Below are 21,097 nucleotides of genomic sequence, written 5' to 3' on the forward strand. Positions count from 1 at the left end.
AGCCTGCTTTCTGAGTAGGGGTTAAGCTGTGTGACTTTTCGTGTGGGTTTTTGGAGGTCTTCTCCCTTTCTGTGCACTCATCTGGCAGAGACTACAACACCAGTTAGGTTCAGGCTATTAGCCGTCTGATTTTGATTAATTTTTTTTTTTTTTAAGTTAATAACGTTTGGTATTGTAATAATATTCAGGCTTTAGTTTTTTGCCAATTACATTTTTAAAAATTTTGTACATTTAGATTTTTTGAGCTGCAAGATATTGGTGCCGATCACCGTACCACCTTCTTATGGCTCATTTTTTTCGCTGAATATCATAAATTGTACAGAAAGCTCCAAATTAATTATATCAAATGAATTACACGGGCCTGCAGTAATCAACAAACAAACAAACGCCATTTGGTCCAAGACCCCTCGGTGAGTGACCACCGACCTGCTACTGAATAAAAATAAATGGTCAGTTTCCCAATGGATCACACAACAGAAGATCTCCCCTCACCCAGTTCCTAGCGAATGGCCCCAAACGTAAAGCTGGTTACTGCCGCTCCTCCTCTTCACCCATTCATACATGAAGATGGCGTCGGCCGTCATGCCCCTCTCGGAGGGCTCACCGTCAGAATCACCCCACCCTGGAATACAAAGCAGTGGATTACTGAGATGCCACAGGCCCACCACGAAAGCCTGGGGTTGCTAACTGGAAGTCTCAATTTATAAGCTTTTGTTTCTTTTGGCCAGTGCAGGCCATAAGCCTGCTACTAAAGTTTGGGGACCAGGCTTACTGTGTGCTAGTGAGGCCCACCTTGTGTTTTTCAGGCCTATGTAGGAGTCCAGGCGTGAGGTTAGAGTTTGGGGAACTATTTGGCGTTTTCAACAACTCTGCATCATACCAATGGTGTGTTGTATGACGGCCAGACATGCAAGTAACGATTTCACTGCACTCTGCACATGTGACAATACAACGACTATTACTACTACTAATTGTGTGTGTGGATCTGACTATGGCAGAGTCTGAGATGGGAGCATGTGTGATGGGGAAAGTGGGCCAAGTCATTGAAACTTCATGCGTTTAGATAATAAGCCTGCCAATGATGCAAGCAGACTCCATAAATATAAATAAATTAAACATTTCTGATGAATTATTATTCTTTATTGCCAAGGGAGCACCTGCCACTAAGCAGTGTCAATGTGATCGAACCGTTAAGGACACAGAGCCCATAAACAGGTTCCCATGCAAATGCTGAGGGGAGTCGCTTTTGGTATTTCAGGCAAATATGACTGCGCCGTGGATTCTATGGTGGGTGTTGTACAAATAAGCTGAGTAAAATATCCGAGCCATCAGTCCATATTTGTCTGGCACCATCAAGAGATGCTTTACAAATTGAAGCAGAAGAGGAGGAAGATAAAGAGATATATCCAGAAAGAGACGGCCCACGCTTACCTCCCACTCGGCCATTACTCACCTCTGTAGTCAAAGGCCACAACATGGTAACCCAGTGAACTCAAGACCTGCAAAGAAAGTAGAAAAGGCGTTTAAGGACCGTGCAGGCAAATCTCTGGCGACACACAGCACTTCAGCTCTGCTTGTGTATGTCTGACTCTCATCACTTCAACGAGAGTAAATCAAAAAGAAAAGGCGACTCAGAAATGACGTGTTAACCACAATGGATAGAAGCTGACATGCAGCACAGTCACAGTGGCTTGTGGGTAATCCAGACACGCACAGCACAGCACTCTGCCGTGTGTCTAGTTAAAGCCAAGGCCGTAAGAACATGACGAACAATGCACTGTAGTGAAATTTAATTGGGCAGAGGGAGTGAAATTCACTGAAGGACGTTGGCTCATTACGGACGTGGGAACAGCAGGACTCGGTTAAAGGTTATGAACCGGTAGAAATGTTTAAAGCAGGAAGAACAAATGTAACCGATGAAGCTCGATCTCGTTGATCATCGTACACACACGCCCTCCTCGACCATCGACTATCACACACTCGAGGTTCTACGCGGTCACAGGTTCACCTCTGATGATGAGGTTAAGGTTAAGCGGTGCAGACCTGAATTAGGGAGCAGCCGAAATGCTTTTTCTCCCAAGGAATGAAGAAGTTAGTGGAACGATAAAAGAAGTGCATCAACCTTGTGAAGGAACTGCTCTGTTCATCTGTTGAAGGGTAAGTTGCCTTTACTTTTTGATTCTCCCTCATGTTTGCTGTGTAATGGCACTGCATCTGAGACACCCATGTGGATGGCTTCTGACTGCGCATTTTACTTTGACGTGGGAGAAACATCAGGTCACCATCCGGCCCAGATTTAACACGGGATCTCCTCTAAATCTATGGCCTCACCTGACTACACAAAACGGCAGCCACCTGAAAAGAGAAAGGAATCAGGAGACGGGAGCTGGCAATCCAGACTGGCCAAGATCAGAAGCAGGAGCTCAAGAATCAAGACGACGAGCGGAGAGCGAGAAACCAAAATCACAGTAAAGGTGACGTAGCAAGAGTGTGGAAAACCAGTGACGTGAACAAAGCCAAGACAAACAGCGTCTTCAGAAAGTATTCGAAGCCTTTGGTTTTTCACATTTTGTTATGCTGTGGCCTTGTGCTAAAATAATTTCGTTTTTTTTTTCCCCTCATCAAGCAACACTCAATGAAGAATGACAAAGCAAAAACAGGGGTTTAGGAATTTTGACAAATTTATTCAAAATAAAAAAAGCTGAACTCTCACGTTGACACAAAAATCCATGCCATGCTATGACACTTGAAATGTGGGTCAGGTGGATCCAGTTCTATTGGTCATCATTGAGATGTTCCTACACCTCGCTTGGAGTCCACCTATGGTCAATTCACTCGATTGGACCTGTCTATAGGAGGTCCCCAGGTGAGCACAAACCAAACCAAGAAGTCGAAGGAAACACCTACAGAGCTTAGAGGCAGGATTGTGTGTTCGAGGCACAGATCTGGAGAAGGCTGTAGCACTGAAGGGACTCATGAACACTGTAACCTAAACTGAGAAAGTCTGGAACAACCACAACTCCTCCTATAGTTGGCCACACACTTAAACTGAGCAATCAGAGAAGAAGAACCACGGTAAGACGGATGACCACAAACCCAATGGCCACTCCGACTGAGCTCCAGAGAAGCTGTGCAGAGATAGGTGAAACTTTGAGAAGGACAACCACCACTGAAAGACACCATTCATCAAGGATTTCTGCCAGAGTAGGTTAGATGAACACCAACCTGGAGTCTGCAAAAACTGCACCTAAACGACTCTCGTACTACGAGAAACAAGACTGTCTGGTCTGATGAAACCAAGACTGAAGTGTTTGGCCTCGGCTCCAAACTTCAGATTTCAAAGAAACCAGGGACCGCTTATCACCTGCCCAGTGAAATTCCAACAGTGAAGCATGGTGGTGCCAGCCATCACAGACTGGGAGAACAGTCAGGATTGGGGGGAGAGCTGAATAGAGCAAAACGTAGAGATCTCCTTAACGAAACCCTGCTCAGAACACTGTGGACATCAGAGTAGAGTGAAGATTCACCTTCTAATAGGACAAAATATATCCAAAATGCTTAGAAGAGCACAGGAGGCATAAATGGACATGTCAGAAGGAAATCTGATAACGAGCAAATTCCCAAAACAGAATCCAACAATCGTCGTCAAAAACAGAGCAAAGGTCTCAAAGAATGAAATAAACGATAAAAATAAGACTAGAAACACAAAGCAAACTCACACTCATCGGTTGGGTCAGGGGCGGTTCTAACATGAAGACAGACAGGTGGCCCCGCCTCTTGGGGAACCACCCATAAAGCACTAGGGACCCGAGTGGACATGTGAGCACAAACAGAAACACAACTAACAATAATGAGGAATTACACACATGACATTAATAAATAAATAAATAGAAAAGGGAGCTTAAACAGAGAATAGAGAACACCAATATGCAGAGCGGCAACATTCTCCACCGAACAGCTAACATGTGGCGAGCGTGCTGGCGTAAGAATGGCGACCATCACATCGTCCAGGTAGACACTACACATTGGCGGTGGTTCCCCAATGTCTATGTAAAGCAGGGATTCTTAACGTGAGGTCTGTGGACCCCTTAGGGGATCCATGGATGGGTTTCAGGGGGTCTGTGAGGGTCAGACAAAAAATAACATTTATATTCACTATACAGGCCGGTACTGTTGAGTTTTCTCACGTGATTTTTCTCACAAGTTGCCTCTCGCCATTATTTTTCTTGCATATTATTTTTCTCACCCAAGCCTAATGCGCGAGTTACATACGCGTGAAAAAAATTTCGCACGAGAAAAACAACGCTCACCATACAGCCCTCCCCCTTGTCCCAATGGCTTCTTATTGAAATAAATGAAAGAAAACGCACCCTGCCACTACTTACAGCGCCAACTGCTAGGCGTCTCTTGACTTGCTTTTGGCCCATGTTTACCATTTAGACGTGTGTCATCATTCTCTGCACGACCACCATCTTGTGCCACCCCAATTCTCATATTCCACGGTTTATCACGACTTGATTATCTTTATTATACTGGTGAGGATTAATTGGCCACAATTTCTTTGTGTGTGTGCAGCATGCATGAGGGTGCAAGTGTGTGTGTGTGTTTATGTGAATATTTCTGGGGAAGGGGGCGCATAGCTTTCATCAGATTCTTAAAGGGGTCCGTGACTCAAAAAAGGTTAAGCATCACTGGTGTAAAGTGTTTGAGAAGCGCTATGTAAATGTCATTAATTATTGTGTCCTTCTGCCGCTGGGGATGCCTTGTCGTTGGTGGGCATGGCTATGAAGGTCACAACCCAAAAACGAATCTGTGCCAAATTAAAGGTTTGATTGATGTGGCACTTTGCTATTCAATCTCACAGATAAACATTTGTGTGTCTTTGTGCTAGAAAACGTATTTTTGTGTGTTCTTTTCGTTATAAACTTCTTGTTTTTCGACCTTTTTCGCTACACTCTGACCTTGCCTTTTCTCCTTCTCAGCCTCATTACAGAAATTCTGCTCTTTAAAAGCAGAACAGCCACGACACCCGAAGACTACGCCGCTGGCTTAAGGTAGCAAGACTGCAAAATCTTCAAAATGCTTTCCTCCAATAAACTAAACTCAGCAGGCTGGCAGCGCCCAGTCACACGCCATTCCGGTGACCCTGCTTACCTTGTAGAGCTGCACTCTGTGGTCTCCACCTCTGAGAAAAGAAAAAGAAAAAGGTTAAAATGAAACATCACCCTGCAAGATATCCACCTGAGGCACTTCTCAGTCCGCACCGCTGATGCGGCTCACCCAGGGGCACTCGTTCCGATTCCTGAAGGTCACCCACACTACGTGCTGCAGAGAAGCCACAAATCCCCGGTGCATCCGTGCAGAGAAAGAAATAAAACGGAGCTTGGTCTCAAAGAGCCAGCACAGCCACCATTATTCACACGTTGGCATCCAGTTAACTGCGGACAATAATGCTGATGGTGTTCGTGTTCAAACGTTTAAGCGATAAAAATGTCTCGCACCAAAGTGCTATTAAATGGAAAACGTGCACTGCAGTCAATTTATTAAGCCGGCCTCTAAACATTTCGGTTCAATTTTTAACAAACCCATGCATTACAATGCCATTTTGCCGCAGTAGGGTTCTGGTAGTGGATGGACGTCCCAACCAGGATCATTGGGGTTCCCTTTCCCAGGTAGGGCAGTGAAGTGGCTCTGCTGCCCCTCTTATGCTCTTCATTACGTAACCCTGAACAAAATGCCCCACCATCCCTGCTGCAGCCCTCCTATGTTACGCTGCCTTCCACATCTATGTGAGCTCTGAAAAGAGGCAGAACAGGAAGTTACACTTTCATTCATGTGTGAATTAATTTAAGGCTTTTAATTGAGCCCAAAATGTAAATAAGAAGAATACAATGAGAGTTGGTAAAATAATAAAGGACAGTCGAGGTAGCAGGTCATCTTACATCCTCATGCTTACTACCAGGTGGCTCTCTGTCTTAGTATGTTGACTGGTCCCTCAGCTGACTGTGACTTTGAATGGACAGAGAGACGGTTTGGCCTCCTCCATGAAGTGCAACAAGGAAACAAACCCTGAATCCTCATCACTTCTTTACTATGTAAGGGATGGCAAGGATGGACTGGCTGCCTGAATGGAATGGAGGGACCCCTGCCCGGCTGGAAAGCCCAGCTAGTGGACGAAGGCTCTAAATGGATGGACATCCCAACTGGGATCATTGGTGTTCCCTCACCCAGGTAGGGCAGTGAAGTGGAAGGACAGGGAGGAGATTTTCTATCAGGGTTCCATAGTCCCCCAAGGCACTAGAGAGCAGTGTCCTGGAGTAAGCCGGTTCTCCCCTTTTATTAACTTGAGTTTTTTTTAATTAGGTTTAACTTTGGTACCTCATGGCCTTTGCATGGAGAGAGAGAGAGAGAGAGAGATGGCCTGGCTTCCTCCTCCATCGATAGAGTTACTTCTCATCATGAGGAGAGGCTAAGTCTCTGTATCAGCCTTAATTTGAAGGAATTTGGTGGCTTGGCACCTCTTGAACCAGTGAGTCTGTAGGTCCCAATGTCTCAGCCCCCCCCAGTCCAGTGCTGGTCACTCAGCAGTCAGTTCCTGTTTGTTCACATTTCGTGTTTTCAGCTAAAGGTTAAACACCTGCATGCAAAAGTCTTATCTTGACCCGGTAAGTCAAGAATGTCCCCGAGGAAGGACAGGCCAATACAGCTTCCCTGTGTTTGACGATGATATATTGTTAAGACATTAACTTCCCTACCAGGTTAAACATAATAAAAATAAATATTAACAGACATTCATAAAAAATATCAACTGATACGCTTGATATCACTCCTTGTTATGCTAGTGAAGTGCTGTGGACTCACACATGAATCATCGGAGTTTGAAGATTTGCACTGTGCTGAACTGCCGATGGTCAGTCGTGAACCCACAACATCTGGTGCAGAAGTGGTCTCCTCAAAGTGTGAGCTCCATCAGTCAGCTGTGCGGAGACGGTTCTGAACACTGTGAGTGGAGACTTCCTGGGGCCGTCAGCTGACCCCTCTCTCTCACTCAGCCCCCAACCTGCTCTGCGGGACGTCCCACTACACTCCATCCATTCACAACACAAATCCCACCCTCATTGCCAAGTGAATCGCTGTGGACTCGCACTACAAAGCACTTCAGTTTAAACATTTACACCGTTGTGAACTGCCAGTGGTCAGTCGTAAACCCATAACATCTGGCTCAGAGGTGGTCTCCATACAGTGTGAGCTAATAGGAGAAGCTCCATGAGTCAGTTGTGTGGAGATCACTGGTGACATCAGCTGGTGTCACTCTCTCTCTGTCAGCCTCCAGAATTTCTAAGCAGCACTGCCACTACACCCCCCCTGCCCACAGTGCAAATCCCATCCTCATCACCAAGTGAACTGCTGTGAACTAATTAAGGTGTTTTTTTTCTGATTTAAAATGCAAAAATGGGTCACATTTGAAACCGGGTGAATGGCCTGTTCTTCTCAGAGTTGGTTTAATGGTGTATACTTTTGTACCTTTTCTCTTAAATTTCTCCCAGCAGAAAATCATTTCTCTGCCAAGTTCACATTGGCATCTTGCTGAAAAGTCCTTAAACTCTCCGTCTCCTTTGACTCTTGGAAATCTCCTTTTAATAATCTGATACTCTTGGAAGCTCTGAGGATTACGGGGCCTTCCGGCTATATTATATACAGAACGGCATCTCATTCAGTAAATCAGCGTGTAAATGGAAACCTGGAGACCTGTGACCCCCGGAGCTCCTTTTCTTTTCTAATCTTACATCTTTCTCTCTTCATGGTTGTCTGGCCTCCAGTTGCCCTTTCAGTGTCTTCCAACTCTCTGGAAAGGCAGACATAGACAATGGAGGGGTGGGAATTTTTGCTGTCCTCTATAATTTATATATAAATAAGTTATCACAGTTATGCTGTAACCAGGAGATCATCCCAGGCTTAAGTGTTCTGTACTGATGAACCGCAGTGGACTCAGTTCAGTGAACTGCACTATAATGAATTGTTGGTGGTCAACAGCCTAAGGTGCAAATCCCATCCTCGTCACCAAGTGTATTGCTGTGGTCTCACATCAGGAAGCATCTCAGTTTGAAGATCTGCACTGTGAGGAACTGCCAGTGGTTATTTGTGAACCTGCAATATCTGCCACAGATGAGACGTGAGCTGAAGGGAGTTCAGCGCAGAGCAAATCTCTTCTCTAATAACCACCAGCAGTTCCTCACAGTGCAGATCTACAAACTCAGACGCTTCACGCTGCGAGTCCACAGCAATACACGGTGACGAGGATGGGATTTACACCTTGAGCTGTTCACCACCAGCAATTTACCACAATGCACCTCTTTGAGCCGAGTCCACAGCAATTCAGTTAATATTTTTCTTTTTATGTTGTGATTTGAATATTACTTTATATATTTTATTATGGGTGGCACGGTGGCGCAGTGGGTAGCGCTGCTGCCTCGCAGTTAGGAGACCTGGGTTCGCTCCCCGGGTACTCCCTGCGTGGAGTTTGCATGTTCTCCCCGTGTTTCCTCCCACAGTCCAAAGACATGCAGGTTAGGTGCATTGACGATCCTAAATTGTTCCTAGTGTGTGCTTGGTGTGTGTGCGCCCTGCCCGGGGTTTGTTTCCTGCCATGCACCCTGTGTTGGCTGGGATTGGCTCCAGCAGACCCCAGTGACCATGTGGTTAGGATATGACGGGTTGGATAATGGATGGATATTTTATTATTGAATATGCGTTTGGTATGTTTGTAAGTATTATTTTGTTTAACAATGACTTTATTTTGTCCACTGTTTATAAATCTGTGAACTTTTTCTTTATATGTTTAGCTGGGGGGGCCTCCTGATGCAGCAGCTTAGGCCACACGCCCAGCACTATTTAAAAGCCATCATTGTAAGGGCTGCTTTGGCTTGGTCGCTCTTAACGTTTCTTTGTTTTCTGTTTGTTTACTGAATACTGAATTTGATTCCAAATGGATTCTCTACTTTATAGCTCTGATTAAGGTTGGGCTGGCAGTTTTGTGAACCAACCATTTTGAGTGTTTGGCTTTGCCTTCAAAGTTCTTGTTTTTTGGTAGTAAGCTCCTAATTACTTTAAGAATCGTGGTTCTTGTTTTATGAGTCAGAGTGATTTTTTTGATGCTTTCCTCTCTGACTTTTCTGGGCAATTTGATTGTAAAAGCCTTTGCCCCACTATTGGGCCTGTACAGGCTTTAAGCCAGCATCTTGAGTTGGGTGCCAGGCTGATTTGACGAGGTCACATTTCAGCCAGCATTTTCACCCCAGCTCTGGTTCACAGTTGTGTTTGTTGCCGGTTTTGTTTCATTTTGTATCACTTATTTGTATTAATGGTTCTTTTGTTCAAAATGTATGCTTTTCTAGTTGTGTGTTGGGAAATGGGCGTGGCCTAGGTTATGCCCCTTGTGTTTTGTGGCCATCTCGCCAAGGGGCGGGGCCACCTGTCCATCACCGCCAGGAACGGACCTCCACCCTGTTTATGGGGGGCCTCTCACAGTTCCTGGCGGTTCATTGCGACTGCGCTGGGGAGTGGAGTGTTGTTTGTATTATTGCTGTTGTTTTGTGTTTTCCAGACTCTCGACCCTTGTGCTCCGTTTTTGACACCATTACTGGAGTCTGTTTTGGACCTTTGTTTGGTGTATCGCCTTGTATTTTCAGGCAATTCCTTGTGCTCTACGGAGCGTTGTGTATTGCAGAGCTTTTTTTGATAATAAACCTTTTAATTTCTATAAAAATTTGTACTCGGCCCTTTGGGTTTCTGGTCAGGGTTTTTGAGGGTGCTTTCCCCTCCATTAGCAGGCCACTTTAGAAAGTTATTTTTTTCCTTTGGTTTCGAGATTTCCCAGCTTCATGACAGGTGAGGTCTACACTTTTGGCTCAGAGGTGTGTTTTAGTGCAGGTCTGACTTTCCTTTTTGAGGCTTATCAACATTGTAAATTTTGTGAACAGGCCGAGATTAATCCTAATTGTCCGCTCTTATTTATTTTGGTTTATCGCATTAACAGACAAAAACTGTAATCACAAAAAAAGAAAAGACAGTTAATTCCAGCTGAAATAGGGTTTTGTGACTGAACTGCACAAGTGGCAGGCATAAATCCCAAAGGGACGCGTGTAAGGAGCAAGCAGATTGGCTTACCTGGTGCCAGCATTGCCATGCAAATAGAGGATGACAGGGTGAGTAGAAGCCAGGGCATCTTCAAACCATTGCTGGTCTTTTCCCTGAGCCTCCCTCCAAAAGGCCTCCGGGACTGTGTGCCTAGAGCCAAGAAATAAGGAGGCTTAGCCGACGTCAGAAAATGAGCAAAACATGCAAAGTGCAGAAAAAAAAACCAAGGATGGTACTTCCAAAAGCCTGCACTACATTCTCAAACTCAGGATCAAGTGGCACCACAACCTACCTGGGCAGCCCTGGGCACAACGCAGGAAGCCACCCTGCAGAGTACTTTGTTATGTAATGAATGTCAAGGATGGACTGGCTTCCTGAATGGACTGGAGGGACCACTACCTGGCCAAAAGGCTCTTATAATGAGTGGGCATCCCAACCAAGATGGTAAAAGAACTGGTAAAATAGTAAAACACGGCCTAAGTAGCAGCCAGTCTTGCATCCACATGCTTTCTAGCAGGCGACTCTTTGTCTTAGTATGTTGGTTGGTCACTCGTTTGACTTTGTCTTTGAGTGGACAGAGAGATCACTTGGCTTCCTCCATGAAGTAAAACAAGGAAAGAACCCTGGAGTGTTCAGCAGTTCAATGTAATGGATGGCGAGGAGCCACTGGCTTCCCTAATGGAGTAGAAGGACCCTTGCCTGGCTGGAAGGCTCAGATAGTGGATGGACATCCTGACCAGGATCACTGGAGCTCCCTTTCCAAGGTGGGACAACAAAGTGGAAGGACAGGGGGTGACACTGCCTATCAGGTTTACATACTCCTCCAAGGCGCTAGGGGGCAGCATCCCCTTACTGATGCACCCATGTGCACATCCGGTGAGCAAAACCTGGGAATTGTAGTCTTTGTTGGGCAGCCCTGCTGGGTGACATGGTGCCACCACAGACTAAAGTGGGTTTCCCTACTTTGAAGTACTTCCTCCTGATCCAGAAGTGCATCTACCACGCAATATTGTGGCTCCAGAAATACTCTGGGGTCTGGTGTGAAGGGAGCCCCCTCAACTCAATTACGTCAGAGTCGAGGGCAGGTGGATGACACTTGCCTGGAGGTGTGGAGGAGCGGAAAGACGCTAATAAAGGACTTGTGTATCGTAGTGTGTGGCGTTTGATCAGATTTCGATTTTAATGTCACAGCTACACACACAGGGCTATACAGTGAAATGCAGCTCTGCAAGCAGCCTGTACTGTACAATAAAATTAAAAAGTATGCGTTAAAAATAAATACGAGAGATTAAAAGGTGCAGATTAAAAATACTCACGTAACATCTATACGCATCCATAATAATGGTTAAATAACAATAAAAAGAAGTAACATACTGGCCGTTTTTACAATTGCAATGAATGCCTGACATAACGATAAATTTCTTAGTTTTATCGCCTGATAAATGATACTCTTCCACAGTTTGTCTCTTCTTAGATTAAGGCAACGCTGTGGAAGAAGAGACCTGCTGAAAGGTACTTTGTTGAAGTTCATTTGAACCGGGGACTGCTGCGGTGCAACGGAGTTTGGGGCTCAGTGACGCCCTCTACAGGCCACAACAGGTAGGCCCTGCATGGCCTCACTCAGACTGGAGCTAACTTGGAGTCGCCAGATTTTTTGTTTAATTGTTATGGCCTGCAATGAGTGCAGTGTCACTGTTGTCTGGGGGTCCGTCCACCATTGGTAGTAGGGGGAGAGGAGATGAGTAGGGCACCTCGAAATGACAGAGCCAGACAAGCAGAGTTTATAGGAACGCGATCGAGAGAGGAGGCACCAGGCAAGAGAGGGTCAGACACATGAGGATACCGAGGAAGGGCGTCAGAGTAACCCTGGGGGTACGTGTCGGGCAGGAGACAGAAAATATCAAACATTCCTAAATGTGTTTTATGACTTCTCTTTGAAAGGCAACATAGCTAATATTAGATAAAGGGAACCTGAGCAAACACATCACGCCATCTCTAAACTGCTGCTTTATAAGTAATGCACTGACTGTGTGAAAAAGTAATTGCCCCCTTAACTACTCACTCAAACAGCATTACTGGCAGGTTTGAAGGGTACAACTCTAAAGGCCTGAGCAGTACTCGTGTCTTCTTTACGGAGCTTGGCCCCCTATCTTAGCGCGAATGACTGAAAACACACAAGTGGACATGAGAACATAAGAAATATGACAAACAAGAGGAGGCCACTCAGTCCTTCAAGCCCGTTTCTTTAGCTCATAGCCAAGTCGTCTCAAAGTGCAGCTGCTACAATACCATTGACTGCAAATTCAACCGAAGCGAGGCAGGCGCATTCCAGCACAAAGCAGCGCGTCAAACTCCTAGCAGTAAAAGTCAGAGATTCTCTTACCAGACGCCAATGTTGACGCCGTCCTCAGGCTGCAGGTAGAAGTTGAGCGTGTGATTGAGCCCCTGGTCCTGAGGCCTTCTCAAATCAATGAAGTAGGGCATCCGCACTGAAACGAGGAGGACATCAGGCGTCAGGACATGGCGCTCACTGGACTGTTGCTGGTGTCTCTTTATATACGTTGTTACAATTTTTTTGTATCTTTCAGGATTTTTCCTGAACAATATCATTTTGTTTTTCTGGGATTTATTTATTCTTTCCTCCAGTTTTGATGAACATAGAATTTAGTTTCACTCACGTTTTAACTTAAGATGTTATTTTACATATTCATTACAAATTTTATTTGGAAAACCCACAACGGCATTTCATTTTTTTGGTAGGTGCTGCCATTTTGACTTGTCGTAGCTGTGAGGCAAGGTACCTGTTGAAAGGGGGCGTGTCCAAGAAGGCGCATCACATGACATCGTCAGCAAAACTCGATTCAACCCGGCATGTCCTTGTCTACGTTTATGGAGACCCTCTCTAAACATCTCCAGTTAGTCTGAACTTTGGTTTACGTGTTGGGCACTGGCACCACGATTTTATGGTTAGCATTTACGATTAGCGAAATAATGCTTTCTGACCCTGGCACATAGTTTATGACCCCCATCTGATTTTTGGATCCTTTTACACAACATCTTCTGTTTCTAGTGGAGATCAGGACATTGACTACAGCGTCGGAGTTACCATTACAGCCACTAGAGATTTAAAAACGAGTTCAGTCAACATTAATTTAATCCATGCTAAAGAACTCTCTCATTTCTGTTATATATTGATCGGTATTGTGCAAGTTTACTTTTAATTGTTAAATTATTTTTCATTTATGTATATTTTTTATTAATTGTTTTCCTTTCTAATTGTAATTCTTTCTTTAACCTCCCTGGCGTTAACTCGACCATCTCTGTGGCTTGGAATTCTATGTAAAAACGGTTAAGCCAGAGTGTCTCTCGTGTCAAGCTGCTATGATCCCACATAAAGTGTGAAGCTCGAATAACGCTCAGGATAGTATTCTGTCGCCATCTAGTGAATGCAATAACATCATACTGCAAAAAATCTATCTTTTTACACATTTTGACATTCTAAGGTAACTCATTAACATTCATGAGCGAGACGGAGCTTTCAACCAAAACACACAATGCTGTGTAAACGAAAAGACGTCAAACTGGACCATTAATGGGATCAAACGATAGTGACGGCTATGTGAACGAGTCACCAGATGTTGACATGGATAGCAAAACTGATGCAAACAAACCACCGTGATATGCCTGGTGGCTTCGGTGCAGAATCTATGTGGCAAAGAGCCAAAATGACTGCCACCAAGTGGAAGGAAAAGAAAGACGTTAACCCTCCCAAAGCACCGCTTACAATGTAGCAATTGTCGATATTCATGACGGGGAAATGCGGAGGTCACTAAGCCTTGTACTGTGATAGCCTACAATAGTACAACAGGCAGCATGCATCGTGCGGGTCAGGCACCGACATTCTACATTCTCATGCACAAGCAACAGAAAATTATTATAAGAAAAGAGTGCAAAGAAACACACCTGCACTGTCCAGATTGTGACATCAGGCTGGGTGTCGGTGACTGTCACAAAACATGTCACACGAAGGACGTGTGCTAAATCTGCATCAGTACAGACGTGGACGAGACAGAGACCTCTGGTACTCATGCGTTTCTGTTACACGTAATAACACTTTTTCTTGTTGAAAAATTCCAATGTTGGCTCATTACTCCGAGGTTAAAACACAAACCTAAGGTGGCTGCCTTCTTGTTAAGCACGTTGAGCTGCATGTTTTAGTACGAAAATGTGCTACAGAAATAAACGTTGTCCAAGTTTATGGATCTTCTCAAACCAAATAATCCTTCTGCTCATGTTGCATAGGGAAAGGATGTTAGGCAGACGGGAGCTTTGGCTTTGTGCTTCGACTTTTCATTGTTGTTTAATGTGTTGTGTTTTGACCTGCGGATTTCACTTTGGCCTGCGTTTTCAGTAAACGTTTTGTTTTACTTCCAGATTCCTTTTGGCAAACACCCTTCCCCTTAAGACATGAATCTTTACAGTTCACAGCAACGAAATGGCGTTGGGGTGACATCACCAAACAAAACAATAAAGATGAAAATAAAAAATGAAATAACCTCCTCTAAAAATATATAAGGTATGTAAAAGAGAAACAGGAATCATGACATAGTAATGCAGTGTATGTGAGCATAATCAAATGAAACACACTTACCGAAATTCAGGAACACCAGCTTGGCTTGAATGGAAGGACAGAGTTTGATGATGAATGGAATGGCAACATAGAGCCCGAGGAGCCAAAGAGCAACCTTCTTCAAAGCCACATACCTGAAAGAGGAACCAGACGATGTTAAGAATACACGTACCGTTCAAACGCCTTCATTTGTGTTACAGTGGAAAGAAGGGGCACCTGGGCTTGAATTTCAGAGCAGGAATGTGGGGAGCGTGTCTATTATTTAAAACTCCTGCATGCGTTAACTTTAAAATGTGGGAAAATCCTGCTGTGCTTCAAAGGCGAGAAAACACCTCTCACAGTTGCCAGTTCTATCCCATTGTGGCGTTAGTTGAGAAGCAATGTGCATCATATTTCCCTCTTCTTACCCTTTACTTTGGGGTAAGTGTACTCCTCAGGTTCGTTTCTGAGTTGGTCTACTGTCTCCCCTTAAGATTAATACACATACATTGATATACACAATCACAAAGATCCTCACCTCAACAGTGCCCCATGAATGACACACACAGCTGGTTAACCTCTGGCACTTTAAACCACACAAGTGCCTTAGGAATAACACAGCCTGTCACTCTCTCAGCACTTCAAGAGACTTATTTATTATCGACACAAACAACAGAGGATGTTTTAAAGATATCTCAGACCTAAATATTACTTTTGGTCTCCAAGAATACATTTAAACATACAAAGGCTCAGCATCTTTGACTAGAGACTATTTGTCAGTCCAGAATGCCTTACTTTACGTCCTGTTCCCTACTATTAAGTGGAGCTCTCGCCCTCAGCCTTAATAAACCACACAGCATGGAGCGTATGGCAAACCTCCGGCTGCACCAGGTGCGCAAAGAAATCTACCTTATTACTTCAATCTCTCTAGACATGAAGACAAATTACAGAAAGTTAAAAGCAGCATGGTATTTATTACAGGAATAATAATACAAGCAGAGAAAAGCATAAAAGAAAATGTGGATAGCAAAGTCTGGATATATATAGACTTTAGAAAAAGCTTACAAAAAAGTAAATATGTGAAGGACTGCAGTGATCTAGTATTCGCATTATTCATGAGATGCTTTTCTTTCAATCAGATGAAATGGACGCACGTTTCTGGCACCCTCCTCTGACTTCATTCGTCTGTCTCTCTTCATACGAGGCATATTTGTTATAAATTTCTACCGGGGGTTTCACAGCACGTGATTGTTAAGATATTCCAATTGGCTGGCTGTCGATATCATGAATGAATGTTGTCAAACTCTTTCATCAGTTTGAGAATGTCCGTTTTCCCAAGCAATACAGGTTTTTCTAAGTTTTAACAATTTCCTGCCTCAAGCTGGAAAATAATTTACCGTATATACTCACTTAGAAGTCAGGTCTCAAAACCCAAAAAGTCGTTCATAAAATCAGACCCGACTTATACGCCAGTTTTTTGTTTAACATCTTTTTGCCTCCTCCAATCTTACATCAGTTTTTTCAGACGCATCAAATTTTGTCACAACAGCGCAGTTACCAATTTCTTTTGTCACTTCGACAAAAGCTTCATATTTTCTTCTGATCAAACGCTCCATCGTGGATAAGGGATGCTCTTACAATAAAGGTGTATGAGGGTGTGAGATACAAAAAACACAAAGCAGTGCCAACGTCACTTCGGAGTAGTTCAGGTATTACCGTGTGATCACGTAGGCACAATAGAGACAGAGAGAGAGACGAGGATCAAGTGCTGATACAGCGCATTGCCACACCCATATAGATAAAAAGGGCAGTGTGCTCCGTGGTGACTCTCGCAGGTGGGCGTTAGCATATCATAATCTCTTGGACCAATAGCGTGAGCTTTCCGCATTCGACTTATACGACCGACATTATAAAATACCAGAAATTATACTGTAAAATCAAGTCCCGACTTATCTGCGGGAGAACTAATCCGTGAGTATATATGGTAGTCTTGGTGCCTTTCCCTTCACAGGTGATAAAAGCTTGAGGCGTTTCCTGAATTCCTGATGAAACAAATGGTACTGTGATTCAGGAAAACAGATTTCCTTTGATGTTATCTGTCCATGTATGTTAATCTGTTGTTTTGTCCCGAGCAAAATATGATGAAAATATGAACCAAAACTTACAGATTTCTGTACCCCAAAGCAGGTTTCCAATCAAATGTCAGCTACAGCCATTTTACCCTGTGCTGTCACTCACCTTAATTTCAGCAAACTTGCTGGGTTCACTGACGACATTTTCCCCTGGAAGTCTGCTGTGTGGCGAGTATAGGAGAAATTTGTTTCCCCCAGTGCCCCATGATGCTTTGCAAGGTCAGAGTGACACCAGAGCGCTTTAGCAGCCATGTTGGATGGGGATGTGACGACCCAATCTGCATCGCACATGTGTACTGTAAGCGTACTCCACCTCGCACTTTACGGCGCTATCCGATCTGCTTCACGCATGTGTGAATACTTTACAGTGTAAATACAGCCAATCGGTGTTCCAGCAGGATTTGTGCCCTTCATGCATAAAAAACAATAACAAAGACTGGCAGCAGTTTCATTTGAGGTGGGCATTGGAAAACTATAATGACTTTAATGGTATGTTGTGTCTTTACTACAGGATTGAGCACTTTATTATTCTTGTTATCGTCATGAACTAGCAGTTCCAAAGCACGCATGTTCCAAAACTTCCAAAACTGCTCCCAATAAGTGACATGGTTTTAATCCCCGGCTAGACACAAAAAGGGCTTCACAGAACCTTCATAAAATAAAAGATTTATTCGTCACCAAGTGGTGTATTCCACTTACACAAAGGCTCCAGTGAGCCCAAGTCCCAACACAGTCAAGTAATCCAGAAACTCAAACACACACTCAATCCCAATAATTCTCAAAAAGCACAGAAAAAGGCATGAGAGCTCAACAAACCCCCAGAGTGCATTCACAATGGAGAGCTGGGAACTGAGGAAGACCCTGTAGATAAACAGAGAGAGCCCAGTCTCTGGTGGTGACTGGCTGGTGGCCCTGCCTTTTGGGCCACCACTTACAAAGCATATGGAATATGTAATAACCCTAACCCTAATTCCTGGTGGTGATCGGCAGGTGGTCATGCCTCTTTGGGAACGACCCCCAAAATACAAACAACATAACCAAGGCATTGTGCACAAGGCAGACGAAAGAAACCTTAACATAATTCAAAAATGAATGAAAAGGTCATAAAACAAGGATTTGAGCCCTCACTGAAATATAAGAGTTACGTAGCACAGATCAGGTAGCGACAGGGACAGTCCCACCGATCCCTTGTTTCACAGGGTCTGTGGACAATAGACAGTTGTAGTGATAGGAGTTTGGGATACGTTGACAGACATAAAGACCTCAAAGCATTGTGGACTTCCAGTATTACTTTATCTCACAAAGGCACAGCGGCCAGCACATTTCTGGGCACAATAATTGGTCCAGCATAGTTGGCGGACACTTAAAAGACCACTGCACCTTTATAATCCACATAAAGCTTGTTCAGTTTCTCCTTCCACATTGACTTCATTCAGCGCATTCTGATGAGTTCACCGAAATTCCTGAACATTTCCTCATTTTCGCCAAACTTGAGGCAAAGCAAATTCAGTGGGTTTCTCTTATTATTACTCTTCAGTGTTCTTTACCACTGAATGTCTCCTCCATCGACTGATGCAAACATAAATCACACATGACAGTAAATGCCACAACCCCTCTTCTCTTCTCCTCGTACATCACTTCGCTACGTCCCCATTATCCAGGTCCATGGCTTCTCATATCACTGCAATGCTGGTGATCCTCAGCTGTCCTCATCATTCCCTTCCGAGGACAACATGGTCTCAGTAACAACTCAGCCTGGGTGAAGGAACACCACCACCAGCTCAACCAGTAAAACACAGAGCTCCTTACCACCTCAGCCATTCTCAGTAAAGCTCGGCTCATTATCATTAGCACCGGCCAAGTCAGTATGTGACCTGGGGGTGACCAGGCCATATCTGACCGAGTATTCCACCCCACTGCTTTGTCCGGCTTGCTGGCCACAACTCACCTCGACTGCTGTGACTGCTTACTGGTTGGAGTACCGGCCTATACTGTCAGGCCACTGCAGATGCCCTGAAATGTGGTGACAAGTCTCGTTCTCAACGCATGTTACTGCCATTCTCACGTCACTCTGCTGGTTCCCATTAGCAGCTAAGCAAAAAAACTCAAAAGCTGTATATAGGGGATTGAGGACGGTCTGAAGAGTTAGGAGAGCCCACCCCCTTAGGTTCAACATGCAAAAGACCACCAAATAAACTAACAAGCATAACAAATATACAGAGATTTAAAAACCAGAACACACAAAATAAAATCCCAGCATACAACAAAATGAACAGCCAAAGAGGAGAATGACCCAGCCAAGCCATAACCACCAAGTCGGCCATCGTGAGCGGCTGGCTATTTGTCTCGGTTCCTGAATTGCTCTGTCTTGTTGGTTTCCGTTATTCTGTTTTTTGGTTTTGCCCACTTCACATATGACGAGTCACAAAGATCACGAGATTTTAGTGACGGAATCCAGACGTGGAAATGTGAGTCAGGATGGTTTGCCTCACAGAGCGCCGCTCACTTTGCATTGGTATTGGTCCGTGGTCACAAGGCACTTTAAACTCCGCCTCTTTGGTTCAGAGACTGCGTGTGAAAACTGCACACTTCAAAGCGGCTCGTCCAGCCGGACTTGGCCTGTCAGCATGAGACACAACACTTTTGACTCAGCATTTATTCATTATTTTCCTCCAGAAAGGTCAATTTGAGGAAGTTTCCTAACATTTTTAAAAAACTCGCCAGAGTGAAGAGTTTTTTTCTTCATCTATGGCTGTTGTTTCCATGACCCTTTCTGTCCAGTCAGGTTTTCTGGGGAGGAAGAGACAACAGGTGCAGCAGTGGGCTCATGGCAGGAGCCCAACTTGTTGAAGGCATCACCACATCCCCATGAACACAAGACACCAGAGAGAAAATGACAAGCATAGGGAGAACATGGCGGGCCGAGCACTCATCGACAGAGACAGACAGACAGACAGACAGACAACAGGAGGCTCCTGGAATGACAAGCGCGTGACCCTGATGATGGCTGGAGCTTCAGCCAAGTCAGGAGGACCAGCTGCCAACTGGCATGGGAGACCCACCGCACACAATGCAGGCCATTGTCTTGTGAAGCACAACACCACTTTTAACATGGCTGGTGATTTGAGGCCTCTTGTGGAGACTGGCGGCACCAGAAAATACAAGGCGGACAGCATCCCATAATAATCACAACAACAAGCAAGTAAACAAACCTGAGCAGACCAACCAGAGATTTGGGGCAGGACACAGGGCTGAGTTTGGGCTAACGGTGGGAGTCGTCAGTTGGCACCCTGGTCTCCTGGCATTCATTTTCAATGCCCACCTTGTCAAAGTTTATTGGTTTTAAGGGTCTGTAGCTCAAACATATTCTTCCAGTGCAAGGTATGAGGCTTATCTAGACAGGGTGATGCTTGCTTCTTTCCATATCTCTCCACTCTATAAAGTGCCTATAAAAAAAATATATATATATATATTCCCCCCCTTGGAAGTTTTCACGTGTTATTATCACACCACTTTGAATCCCAGGGGGCTAAATTTGGCTTTTTTTTGAGATTTTGTTAACAGACACAGACTCTTGCATGTCAAAGTGAAAACCGCTAAAGTCATTAGAAATTAGGGTTAGGATAGGGAAAAACAGAGTTCCCATAAGCTCCGATCACACCGCTGCAATGGCGAGCTGGGTGTTTTAGGTTAGGGGTAGGGTTATAGCTGATCTCACTCCCTGTAATATGACACCCTGAAATTGCCGACGGTGAAGCCAATCCATAACGCTCCTCGAGACCCTTTATCCTCCCCGAGATACGCCACCGATCTCAAGTGCGGCAACAAAAAAACGAGAAAATGATCGGAAGGAAATACGTGACCAACGTGACTTCCCTACCCGCCACAATAACAAGTACAGAGCACCCTGGACAGGAGCAAATGTAGGCACGGAAATCAAATTTTAAATCGTTCCTGTAGACACACAGCAAACAAATCCACCATTTACAAAATGTCTTGCCGTGGTGAGCCCCTCCCCCACACTCACGGATTACAATCCAAAACACTCCAACAATAGACCACCAGCACACCAATAAGAAAGAAATACAGTAAAGGATTAAAAAGTCCTTTAAGTGTCCATCAGCAGAACTACCGTTTTCTTAACGCCTGTTGTTACGGGAGTTTCGTCGAGCCACACCTCAAATCCACGGAGACGTCTACCAGCCACCGTCTCCTCACG

The 21,097-nt window shown here is 44.6% G+C and overlaps 1 protein-coding gene across 1 annotated transcript in view; it reads right to left on the reverse strand.

Annotated features, from left to right (window-relative positions):
- abhd12 (abhydrolase domain containing 12, lysophospholipase) overlaps window positions 1-21,097 on the reverse strand; it is a gene marked incomplete at its 5' end in the record, with an annotated part of 54,806 nt that overhangs the window by 20,225 nt on the left and 13,484 nt on the right. The window contains 6 exons of the mRNA XM_039738990.1: window positions 493-622; window positions 1,454-1,499; window positions 5,155-5,185; window positions 10,168-10,287; window positions 12,521-12,626; window positions 14,789-14,901. Of these exons, the coding sequence (XP_039594924.1) occupies window positions 493-622; window positions 1,454-1,499; window positions 5,155-5,185; window positions 10,168-10,287; window positions 12,521-12,626; window positions 14,789-14,901 (546 nt within the window). The remainder of the gene's footprint in view (window positions 1-492; window positions 623-1,453; window positions 1,500-5,154; window positions 5,186-10,167; window positions 10,288-12,520; window positions 12,627-14,788; window positions 14,902-21,097) is intronic.

This window comes from Polypterus senegalus, chromosome 16 (genome assembly GCF_016835505.1).
Source record: "Polypterus senegalus isolate Bchr_013 chromosome 16, ASM1683550v1, whole genome shotgun sequence".
Classification (NCBI taxonomy): Eukaryota; Metazoa; Chordata; class Cladistia; order Polypteriformes; family Polypteridae; genus Polypterus; species Polypterus senegalus.